The sequence below is a fragment of the Chaetodon auriga genome, chromosome 4, assembly GCF_051107435.1.
Source record: "Chaetodon auriga isolate fChaAug3 chromosome 4, fChaAug3.hap1, whole genome shotgun sequence".
Lineage (NCBI taxonomy): Eukaryota > Metazoa > Chordata > Actinopteri > Chaetodontiformes > Chaetodontidae > Chaetodon > Chaetodon auriga.
The window spans coordinates 28,411,753-28,424,836 of NC_135077.1; the positions used below are offsets into that span (position 1 = coordinate 28,411,753).

The window sequence follows — 13,084 nt, forward strand, 5'->3', positions numbered from 1 at the left end:
ACTCTGCAGCTCGGCTATTAACCAGAAAAAGACAAGAGAGCACATTAAGTCCAGTTGCACCTGCTCTGCACTGGCTTCCTGTAACACTCAGAATTGATTTTAAGGTCCTCCTAGTTGTATACAAGGTTCTTCGTGGGCCCACGGACTGGTACTGGTTCGTGGGCCATTTGGTACTGGGCCGCACAGAGAGACTGAACAAAAAATATTTTATTTCAGTCAGAAAGAAGTTTTATTTTGAAAATCATGTGCATCCACCTGTGCCTCTGTACAAGTCAAACCGCTCGTCTATACACGTCAAACCGCTCGTCTCGGTCACATGACACAGAAGTAAAAAAGTAAGCCCACAAGCTAGCAAAAATGACGTCTTTGGAGAGAGCTTCCAAGAAAAAGACAGCTGCATTTAAGAGACAATATCAGCAGTCCAACTTAAAATACGGGTTTATGGCTTCAGGTGATTCTTACGCACCAAGCTCGCTCTGTGTAATATGTGGCGACAGGCTTGCAAATAAGGCAATGAAGCCTTCTCGTTGAAGAGAAACAAGCGCAGGGCTCCCAATAATTACAACAACTACATTCAGCGTAATGGTGAGTTGTATTTTTAGTAATTTGTTTTTATTTGTGTCTATGCTGGTCTGTCAAAATATTGCTTTACGTGAAACCGGTCCGTGGCGCAAAAAAGGTTGGGGACCGCTGTGTTAAATTACTAATCCTTTTTTACACATACTCAATTGAAAACAGTACAAAGAGAATAAATTTAATGTTTTACCTCATCAGCTTTATTGTTTTTTTTTTTTGCAAATATATGCTTATTCAGAATGTGATATCAGCAACACATTTCAAAGAAGTTGGGAGGGCAACAAAAGACTGTGAGAGTTTTGGAGTGTCCCAACTGTTTTGGAATTGGGGTTCATTTTAAATTTAACTTTTAAATGTGCTTGGTAGAAGAAAACTGGGAAAAAGAAGAAACATAATATAATAAAATAGAAACACATCCATACAAGTATCTGCAGTTTTAAGAATAAAGAACTGGAGCGCTAACACAGTGGAAATCATCCACTGTACTCTCATCCATTGAGGGTCATTTTAACAGTGACAATATTACCTCCTCAGTCATTTCACTCATGGGTTAAAAGCACCTGCAGGAGTTTCTTGGTTTGTCTAAAAGTCGAAGTAGCTTGTTAGGTAACTACAAATGAAGCTGATTACATAACAGCGGTAATTAGCTCTAATAAGGAACATTAACAATGCCAAGAAGACATAAAAGTAGACAAATTGTGGTGTGAAATGACATTAAACCTAAGATAATTATCCTACATCATAATTTATTTGCAGGGTGTTGTGGAAGATTCAGTGTTCTTCAGCAGACTGGAGGTACTCTTCAGCCTACAAATTTCAGACACACACACGCAGACACATACACACATTCACACAAACACACACAGTAAAATGAACTGTCCCAGTTATGTTCTCTCTGACAAATATCATACATATAATATAATATTAAATATGGCAGCTACCACCACCAGTGCAACTTTAAGAGATTCAGGCCAGTGCTTAATATTCAACAACTATAATTAAGAACTTACATGTTAGTGATTCTCTCTAGGCGGTCTTTAAGGTCCTCCTGGACAAAGAAACAGGAGAGACACAAAAATATGCTTCTACCTCCAAAACTAATATTGGGTAATGTGGACTGAAGAAAGACTTAATGCTGCACCATCATGAAATGCTGAAAGCATTAGACATGCACGTCGATGGCGAGCTAGTTTCTTGTGTACTGTTCGCAAAGTTCAGTCAAATTATTGTGCTTGTGCTACAGTAAAACACTGTTGTATAGCCCAGTCATAACATTTTAGAGTACCACTGATTTCGGTTAGTTACTTTGTTAATTAGTTTGCAAATGCCATTAGCTAACCATTCTGCGAACTTATTTCTTCTTCTTCTTCAGTTACACACACAAGGCTTATGCGAAAACTGGGAGGTGAAATGTTTACAACACAGCAGAACAGAACATGAAAGTGAGAATACAAACAATACGGTAATGTATGGCATTTGCAAAATCTCTCAGCATTTAAAAGCTGCAAAAGCTTAGATTTGATTATCTATAGTGAGAGAAGGGGGAGCCCTTTGCTGTGTCTCACCTTTGAATCATCACACATGGAGCTGGAAGAATATGATGAGGCAGCTGACGGACATGGCGGTGGGGCTTTTGACTGAAACAAATGAGATGCAATACCAATGGTCATTTTATGTAAAAAGATGTTTAGTCAATGATTATTTTGAAAACTGGCTTAGTGCTTTCAAGGTAAGTAACAGCATTCTGAATGGAGATTAAATGAAAATGTCACAGTATGTGCACTTGTCCTACCTGTGTATTGCTCAGCTCCACTTTAGTTCCCAGTAACAGGACTCTGCTTAATAGATTTTCCCAGCTCTCTTTGGGTATACTGATGAACTGTCCTTCAATCTGGAATAGAATATGATAAACAGAAAAGGTGGCTGCAATTCTATGTTTTACTACATTTTCTTTGCTATCTGTCTGTCCAATAAAGGAAAAATACTAAAAAAAAAAAAAGTCTAAAACATTAAACATGCCATATATTTTTCGATTATGAAGCATGTCATGGTGCTATATAAATTCTGTGACAGTATCAAAGTGCTCAGTTCAATGCACTCAGCCTATATTCAGAAACTGTGCCTTTAAATGCCTTCAGGACTTCCATAAGATTGTGATGTCAAAATGATACAGTCACTGTCCTCAGTCATGCCCTGAGTAGCCATGGTTACAGAAACACAGAGCTGATGTGGAAACACTCAGGCCTGTGAGAAGACTGGGCTTTTTAGAAGGGGCCCTCTAAAGAGACAGGTGTTTCAGATGGAGCATAAATAGAGGTGCTGCACCTTCACATTTGTAAAGTTTGGTCTTATCTACCTTTTCTGTGTTTCTCTGTCTCTCAAGTTCTTCCAAGCGTTTCTCCAGAATAGTGAGCCTGTGTAGCCCAGAAAGACTCTCGAGTTGAGCTTCCAGTGCTGAGAGCCTTCCTTCCACCTCTGATGACTGCAAGACAGAAAAGACAGTTACTGGAATTATACATTGGCATGTGTTCAGCCTCTTCTGGAAAGATCTGAGAGTGGATCCATTGGTCCTCAGAACTTAAGGTCTTTAGCCTCTGATTTTGTAATGGAAAAGACAGAGACTCTGACACTCTGTTTTAAAACCACATATCAAGAGTTACTCCTTTAGATTTCAATAAATCTGTTTGGTGAAAACTGCAAAGCGGTAACATATTGTTTCAAACAAAGGCAGTTTAAGTAAATATTCATAGATTTCCACTGACATTCTCTTTAATGCTGGTCAAATATATAAAGATAATCAATCTCCACTGTCACCATCTGTATCATATTGTGTCGGAAGTAGAAAATGACCACAACTTGTTTAAACCATATTAGCTGCATCCATTGGTAAACTGGTCTAAAATTTGAATCTAATAAAGTTGGTGTGTGTTACATTCAATCCCTTGCCAAACAAGTCCTCAAAATGCTGATAAGCCTAGAGAGAATACTGCATTTTGCAGTAAACTGGAGTTTTTAAATCTGGTGTCCGTGGTGACATTCCCATGCTGGTGCAATGTATTTCACATCAACCAGCACTGATTGGTTTGCCAGAGATAAAGAAGGGACCAACCATAGTGAAGGAGTAGGCTTCAACCTCTAGGAGTATGGTATCTAAAGTGTTTGTGTAATTACTCTCACTGGCAGAAGGGTAAGACAAAAAGTTCCACACTGGAAGTTAAACTAAGGTCTATCACAAGCTTTTGCTTTGTCTGTATACGGATTTCGTAAATGCTTACATCAACAATGTTATCCTTGTCCTCCTCCACTCCTGCCAGCTCTGTGATCCCAATTTCACTTGAATTGGAGGAGAATGCTTCCGCATGGGCGGTGTTTATGGGAAAAGTGGAGGGATTCTTTGTGTGATTCACAACAAATGGCCTATCAGACACCTGAAACAGGTAAAACACAATGACAGTCAACTAAAGATAGATTACATTCATTCGACAATTCTCATTTCAAATCATTCACCTGTCTGACTCATTACACCTCTCTGTCAACAGGAGGCACCCTCCTACCTGCTAACATTTGCCTCTTTGTATCCTTGTTAATGCTCCTGTATTTCAATGACATTAAGGTAGTTTTAATGTGCCTATAATCACGTGTTTTCTGTTTAAAGAAAATAACGGTCTAAAAGCATAAGCAGCTTTCAGGCAACAAAACACACTCTCTGACAAGCGCATACATACAGAAAAAACAGCCGACTGAATTTCATAACACAAAACTATCTGAGAATGGACCAATTCATAATAAAAGACTGATTTGTTTTGTCTTAGGTGATATTGGTTTGTTAGCCAAGTGTCTATATTTTTTTATTCTTGAAATTGTGTTACTAAATTGTAAACTATCAGTTTATATATTAGTCAACACCTGCTCTGTTCCTTACATGAAACACGCCAAGAATGATATTTTTTGGTTGTATTGAGAGAATCTATTTCGATAGGGGATATTCAATGAAAATTCAAAGAGGTCCAGTTAGAGAAAAGTTCCTGAAGCAAAGGTGCCATATATATTCAAGTAGCCTAGTAGTTGTATCAAGCTTATTATGTAGTCAACAAATAATAATGGTAATTCAATAATATTTCAACTGTTTTTACTGTCAGTTTTCACTTTGAACTGGAGGAATATGATAAAAGTTGTTTTCTCATGTCAAAGAAAATAAAGGCTGCATTTAAAAATAAAATATATTAGAGCTTTAAGAAAAGTGCATCTTAAAATGACGTGCTTTATCTTATTTAAATCAAATAAAAGGTGTAGCTTGAGTTTCCCGTTTTCTTTTTGTTTACATATTAAAAATCTCAACCAATGTTACAATAAACAAACAATCTTAGCACATCTTAGCAACTGAACAGCTTTATCACCTCGTTTTCTCTTTCTATCCCTCTTATATTCCACTCCCCCGACTTTCTCCACAACTTATCGACCACTGATGGAAACTTACAACTCACTGCACCCCCCACCACCACCCAGCCCCACCGTTACCACCAACCAGGTACAAAGGGTGCTCTCCAGGCGCCAAATGAAAGCCAGTGGTCCTGACGACATAAATCCCACAACACTTAAAATATGTGCTGGACATCTTTTAGCAACCTTCCAGCACCTCTTCAATCTTTCCTTGAGGTTGAAGAAAGTGCCTAAACAATGGAGGACCTCCTGCATCATTCAAGTGCCAAAGAAAGGACATTTCCAGAGCTCTCAATGACTACAGAGCAGTGGCACTTAGGTCACGTCACAAAAACCCTTGTGAGGCTGGTTCTGCAACGCCTGAGGACCCTCCTAACTGCTTTTGTGGACCCATTGCAGTTTACATACCAGCCATGCATCAGAGAGGAGGATGCCATTATCTTCATGACCCACAAGGCCCTCTCACAACTGGAGAAGTAGGAAAGCACTGTGTGAGTCATGTTCTTTGACTTCTCCAGTGCTTTCAACACCATCTAGTCATGTCTTCTGGTGGATGAGTTTCTAGTGATGCAGCTGATCCCTGACACTGCATGCTGGTTCACAGACTCTCTCAATGGCCACTCACAGTATGTCAGAGTGAATGGCAGTGCCTCTGAGGTGATGAGCAACACCACCGCACCTCAAAACTGCTTGTCTTTACTCTTGACATCTTAGACTTCTGCTTCAACTCTGGTTCCTGCTAGACTTGGGTAATTGGATGAATGTAGACTGTAGATCAGGCCTTTTAACATTTCTAAGTTAATTTACTTCTGACCATAGACAAAAGTAGGGGAATTAGCATTATTTTGAGAATTACAAATGCCTGTTGGGCCAACAACAGGCAAACACACTTATCAGTAATAGTTTACTGGGCCATCTTGTTTAATGTCTCTCTTGAAATTCTTTAAAGAGGTCATGATCATTTGCCTTAAATGCGAAGTCAGCCAAAACTGTCCTGCAGACTCTGCACTTGCCATCTTCAATGAGCCAACACTGTGACCTAACTGGAGCAAATGAGACGAGTAATGAGGACACAGCACTGTGAGTGATTAAGAGAAGGCAGGGCTATGTGGGCACTGCAGTGGTGTGTCTTACTTACTTGTGGGGACAAAACGTAGGTGTGTGTGTGTGGGTGTGTCAATTTGCTCTCAGTGAGAAGAAAGCAAAAGAAAGCTCAGCTGGTATATCAATTGCATGGAAAATGAGTGTGAAAACATTTCAAATATTAAGAATCGATACTGTATTGAAAACATCATTATTTCACTATACCACAAAGTCTATCTTTTTAAAAATTTAAATGGCAGCAGTCAGGGCACAATAACAATAACAATGATCTGTTCAAGAATTAATAAGCCAACAAAAGCATAGCTGTCAGTTGTAAAAGAAATGTTTCAACTGAAATTCAAACTGAATAGTCAATTTGGAGAGTTGTAACATGTCTAGTTATTATAGATTATGATATACTTAGAATATACTATTTATAATATACACTCATATTGTGTTCCAATTATATTATTTAATATCATACCATACTTATTACAATGCCTACTGCAAAAAAGTTGGGACACTGTGTAAAACACAAATAAATCAGAATGTGATAATGAGCTAATCTTTTCAGACAAATACTCAATTGAAGCCAGTGTAAAGACAATATATCAATATATTACCTCATCAATATCTGCTTATTCTGTAATTTGATGCCAGCAACACGTTTCAAGCAAGTTGGGACAGGAGCAACAGAAGACTGGCATAGTGTGGAATGCTCCAAAAACACCTGTTTGGAACATTCCACAGGTAAACAGGTTGATTGGTAACAGGTGATAGTATCATCATTGGGTATGAAAGGGACAACCTGGAAAGGCTCAGTCATTCACAAGCAAGGATGGACCAAGGTTCACCACTTTGTAGACCATGATTGTATAAATGATATTGCAACATGGACTCAGAAATGCGTTGTAAAACAATTTGTTTGCAAATGACTGTATTCACTTTTTAATTATGTTTTACAGAGCATGTACCTGGAACTTTTTTGGAATCAGGGTTCTATATCTATAGAACCCTGATATATTCCTGAATATTATTTTATGTGCTATGTTGCTGAACTTCACAGTCATACTACATCAATTTAGTTTAGGTGCTATGAAAAAGAAATTGCTTATACTAGTCAGGAAACCCCTAATTTTTATAAATTGCATCACATTTTGGAAATTTCCACTACGTGTTTCACAGTTGATTTTGTTTTAATTAATAATTTCCGCAATTATACATCCTGCACTTAAGACACACAGACACATACCAATAAACCATTAAAAAGCTCTATACCTTCTTCAGTTGATTGTGTTTCTTCAGGACCAAGTTAATAATGTCACAGATGATGGAGATTTTCCTTTGGGAGAAACCCCACTGGAGGAACTGCTGCTTGTTCAATATGGGCTTATAGTGGAAAATATCCCGCAGTACCTACACACACAAAGCATACACACTCATTCAGAATGGACTCGACCACTGCACGCTGGATTTTAGTAGAATTGCCAGTGCAAAGTGAAAATCCACTGCACACTAGCAGGTTAGCTGTAATTGTGCTTGATGGATTAGGAAACGTTTTACTTGTTATTCACAGTGCTCCAAATGTGTATATGTTACCTTATACAGAGTGTCAGTGAATCTGAGGTCACTTTTGCCAGTCAGCTCAAGTCCAGTCGCCATCAGTTGCTCAGCAAAAGGTGGAGAGAAGGAGGTGAGGGTGAAACTCACTATAGGTAGAAAAGCTGAGGGATCTCCTTTGGAGAGGCTGGTGGAGGAAAAAAAAGACAGCATGCAAGGCTGTGAGAAAAACTGGAAAAAAGAAAACTGAAAAAATAAAGAAGCTGATATGCAATGCTCATGCTGCACAAAACAGGTATCACTACTCAGTGGAGTGCTTAAATCAAGTTCACACACAACTGTCCCTGGGCAAAGAGTGAAGGTATCCAAGCATGATTTGTTTTTTGTTTTTTTGTGTGCTATACTTTTGCTGAGGTACTATGTGGAACTTGTTAACGACACCAAAACACCTTTCATCACTTTTGCATCCCTTTGCTCTTCAATTTCAAATCTGTGACAAATTCTAATATTCATGAAAAAATACATCTTTTAATGTGATTTTACACACACACACACACACACACACACACACACACACACACACACACAAAAACAGTTTTGAGACACTGTGTGAAATGTAAATCGAAACAGAATCTCTCTGGAATGCACTTCCTGTGGAGATGAGCTCTTCAATATCCATATCCACTTTTAAAAAAACATTTCAAAACTAATTTATTAGGATGGGATTTTTATGATGTGTCTGTATGTGCACACATGTGGTGAAGCACGTGTACAGAGTATGTGAATATTTGTACAGTTGTATATGTACATGCCTGTGTGTACATGTGTGTATTTAAGTTCCTTAATGTATGTACCTATTTGCTTTTGTCATCTTCTTTTACAATTTTACTATCATGTCATTGATCATTTTTGTGCTGCTCAGTTGAACTACTGTCTTATTACATTAAGTCTTGTTTTTACTGTCTTGTGAAGCACTTTTTAACATCTGCTTAAATACATAAAATGCATTTTTATAATGTATCAATAATATTTGTCTGTTAGAACTGTAACACATATCTTTCATATATTCTCTCTGATAACACAGTGGAAAGCAACAGCGTTTCCGACTGAGCCATTTTTAAAAATATATACATTTTTTAAATTTCACCCACCGTGATTAATGAAGTTCTTCTGCTCTAGTTCCACTCGCTGCTGACTGTGATGTCACAAGTCATTCTATTAGCAAGTCACAAGAAATGCTTTGCAGACGGCTGTAGTCTGTAGTGTCCAAGCAAATGGAGCTTTATAAAGGCTCTGAATCTAACTACGTTTTTAACGTTATGCTCCGTAAACTTACGTTAAATATTATCACATTATGTGACGTAACTGGGGCGTCTACCAGCGAGAGTCGTTATTGGTGAAGTTAAGTAGAGTTTATGAAGCTACAGTTAGGCGTAAGCCATACTGTAACATTATGTGTTGCTTTATTATTAAATCGTTGCGTCGTGTAACGTTAATAGTGTTATTTTTATGCTGCTTTGTGTGCTGTAAGTTTGCGTTACTGGTATTTTAATAGCCTACCCATTGTAGTCGGCATGTCCTGGATACTTTATCACCCGCAGGAGAGTTTCTAGTTTACGCAGGCCGCCGTGGACATCTCCCGTGGACAGCATCCTTACCTGTCAGCAAGACAGAAGCGACAACTTAAACGGCTGTAACGTTCACAAAATATTAGCCAACTATATTTTCTGTCTGAAGTTACAGCCAGCTACAACGACGTTACAAACATGTTGTCAAAACAAAGGTACCTGACGCGAAATTAGACACTACACCCCAAGCTGGGTTGTAGTGTCTAATTTGCGCAGTGACATTCAATTCAAAACTCCAACTCATTCTTCTAGTCACTCACCTCCTGTTCCAAAATGTGCAGGAAGTCGAAAAAGACGTCTTTGCAGCTAATGTTAGCTGTTTTAGGTTTTTTTGTTTGTTTCTGCCGGGTGATCGACAGCCAGAGGATTGGCTCTTCTTCTTCTTCTTCTTGATGTTATACGACAGTTTGCATCCATGATATTGCATTACTGCCACCCTCAGGTTTTGCTCTACACAGCATCACTTCTTTCCTTTGACGCTGTGCCCAGATTCTAATATACTTTTGACATTGTCCTGTATCTGCCCTATTTTCCATAAGTGTGGCATCGTTTCTTGTTTGTCATGTACATTTCCTGCATTATGTGAGGATATGCTGAAGTGTCTCACCCTCATGACGCTGATTGTTAAGACCTGCTGGATGTTTTCCTGGATGGCTCCCGTAATTTATCTGAAGAAGGAAGAAGAGGGAGAGAGAGAACAAAATATGAAGAAATAGAGGCTTTGGGTAGGAAAGCTAATATAGGTGGTGAGCAAAATGTCCCTTTCAACATGGTAGAATTAAGAAAGGCACAAGAAAAAGCAGGAAAGGCTGCACCTGGCAAAGATGAAATGTGTTATAGCACGTTCAAACATCTAAGTGGAGGAAGTCGGGAGAAATGATTGCTGCTGTACAACAAAGTGTGGTTGTACAGCATTCACTGTTAATTCACTGTTAAGGCTGCTGTCCCCAATTCTCAGCCTGTTATTATTATTTGCTTGCTCTGCTGAGTTCCTCTATTTCTTAATATTCCACTTCATTTTGGATTGCATGTAAATGCCTCCCTTTTATGGCATTATCCTAATGCTGTTGCCACTCTTGCATCACCTTTTTCCACACTATGCCTTTCCCCTCTAATTTTGATCATTTAATATTGACTTCAATCATTCCTTTTTTGACTGCTTCTGTCAAAAAGTTTGTCTGCTGTCTCGTTTCCCAGCACACCTGAGAGTGTTGGGAAACGAGACACATTAATGTATTAATCTAACTACATTTTTAACGCTATTCTCCGTAAACTTATGTTAAATACTATTACATTAAATATTCATTTGTGGTGTAATTGGGGCTTCTACCAGCAAAAGTAGTTATTGGTGAATGTAAAGTTAAGTAGGACTGCTGAGTGTGTGTGTGTGTGTGTGTGTGTGTGTGTATATATATATAGGACTTTTTCAATATATATATATATGTACATATTGATTATATATATATATATTTTGTTTTTGTCTTCTATTCTTATAAGGAGCACCTGTAACAACAACAATTTCCCCTCGGGGATCAATGAAGTATTTCTGATTCTGATTCTGATATGTCAGAAATGCAAAATCAGCTCCAAACTCCATTGCTGCCAGACATCTCATGACATTCATCACTTTTTTCCCCCCACATTTATGAACTATATATGTAATATGTTCTCTCCATGTTAATCTCTGATCAAAACACTCCCAAAAAATGAAAATTCTCAGCTCTCTCTAAGTTATCTCTGTTCAATTTCAAACTACATTCCCTGAGTTTCCTTCTTGTGAAGAACACAGCTTTTGTTTTTTCCCCAGAAAACTGAAATGCCCATTGTGTTCCCCGTTTTTCTATTGATTAATCCCATATTGCATTTCCTTAACCGTGTTCAACATTTCTCATTCTTTTCCACAAAGCCCGTCGTCTGCAAACAGCGACCTCCCCATATCCACTGGAACATTTACAAATATATCATTTATCATAATGGAAAATAATGTTGGACTAACTACACTCCCGTGAGGTATCCCATTTTCTACAAGACATTGGCTCGATAGCTCTGACCCTATCTTCACCCGAATAGTTCTTCCATCTAAGAAACATAACCCAACTGAATTTTTTCCCGAATTCACATTAATTCTTTATTTGCTCGTGCTTTCTTTATTTCATTGTCTATGCACACCACTGGATCCACTGTACTCCTTCCTTTCCTCAATCTGCTTTGACATGTAGTCACCGAACCACTGCTTTCCAAAACATACATTAACTTCTCATTTATCATACGTTCCATTCATTTACAGATGTGTGATATTAAGGCAATTGCTCTGTAGTTTCCAGGCCTGATGGCATCTTTTCCAGGTTTCCCTCTTTCCAGCTCTGTGGTATTCTTCCCTCATGCCACACTTTGTTGTACAGCAGCAATCATTTCTCCCGACTTCCTCCACTTAGATGTTTGAACGTGCTATAACACATTTCATCTTTGCCAGGTGCAGCCTTTCCTGCTTTTTCTTGTGCCTTTCTTAATTCTACCATGTTGAAAGGGACATTTTGCTCACCACCTATATTAGCTTTCCTACCCAAAGCCTCTATTTCTTCATATTTTGTTCTCTCTCTGCCTCTTCTTCCTTCTTCAGATAAATTACGGGAGCCATGCACCATAACACAAACATCTCTGCCTATTCCTTATTTGTTACTGTAATTTTGTTTCCATCAGTCAGAAATGGGTAAGTCCACTCTCTTCTGTCCCTTCCCATCATTCTTATCATCCTGCACACCTCTTCTACCTGAACTGTGGTACCAACTGAATCACAATATTTTCTCCAGTGTTTCCTTGTGAGTTCTGACTAGTTTTATTGCCTTTTTCCTGTTTCTTACTGACTCCTTACACTTATCATCCCACCATGGAACTACTTTCTTCTTTATCCTGCCTTTACTTTAACAAATGGATTCCAGTGCAGCCCATATTATGCCTTTCCATTTTCATTCCATTGCTAACCTGGTTTAGATATGTATCACTTTCTTCCAGATTTTGCTCCCACTTAGCTTTCTCGAGGATCCGTTTCCCACCTGAGTTTTCTATGGTCATCAAGGTTGCTATGCTTATTTAGCAGCAGGCTGGGTAATGATCACTCCCTAGTTCCTTCTTGATATACTGTCCACACACAGACTGATGCAATGGTGCTTGATAAAAATTTAAGATCAAGCACAGATTCTTTCCCTGTATTTACATCAATTCCTGCATTACTGCCATGATGTGCCATCAGTTAAGTTAAGTTCAATTCATTTTTGAGAAGCAACACTGTGATCACCTCCACAATTACAGCACTTTAGTCTCACTCCCTCTCCACATTTTCCAAATTCATGTACCTCACCACACCCAATACGTCTTCTTTTTCACAAACTTTCAGCTGGCAGTTGAAACATCTCAAAGGTTTCTAAGCGTATTCTCTTACACAATATCTGAGGAATCCAAAAAAATCTTCTTTGCTAGAACCTTCTCCTCAGATTCTTCTATGACACTTTTAGTTTCCTCTTCCTCACTGAGTTATTCCTCATCATCAGGTTTTCCACCAGTTCCTTGCTAACACTTAGAGGAATCCTAGAGATGACCTCCTTGCAACCATTGAGCCTCTGCTCCCCAACCCTTACAATTCTGGACATTTGACTTTATCTGTGCAAGTCAGCTTTTTTTTTTATCTTCTCCACCTCTACTTCTGTACTGCATCCTATTGTATCCAAGTTTCCATCTCCTCAAACACCCTTCTACACCTCCTTCTCCCTAAAACCTTACTGCTACATTAAGCAATCCTG

At 38.5% G+C, this 13,084-nt stretch overlaps 1 protein-coding gene across 1 annotated transcript; it reads right to left on the reverse strand.

The window, feature by feature from the left end:
* Nucleotides 1-213: 213 nt before the first annotated feature.
* cep44 (centrosomal protein 44) lies at nucleotides 214-9,678 on the reverse strand. The gene is made up of 10 exons (XM_076728747.1): nucleotides 9,548-9,678; nucleotides 9,220-9,317; nucleotides 7,699-7,846; nucleotides 7,378-7,515; nucleotides 3,852-4,004; nucleotides 2,933-3,058; nucleotides 2,369-2,467; nucleotides 2,142-2,213; nucleotides 1,587-1,624; nucleotides 214-1,383 (listed from the first exon to the last, which is right to left on the reverse strand). The coding sequence occupies exons 2-10, from the start codon at nucleotides 9,309-9,311 to the stop codon at nucleotides 1,323-1,325; spliced, it is 927 nt and encodes a 308-aa protein (XP_076584862.1). The 5' UTR covers nucleotides 9,312-9,317; nucleotides 9,548-9,678; the 3' UTR covers nucleotides 214-1,322.
* Nucleotides 9,679-13,084: the final 3,406 nt, after the last annotated feature.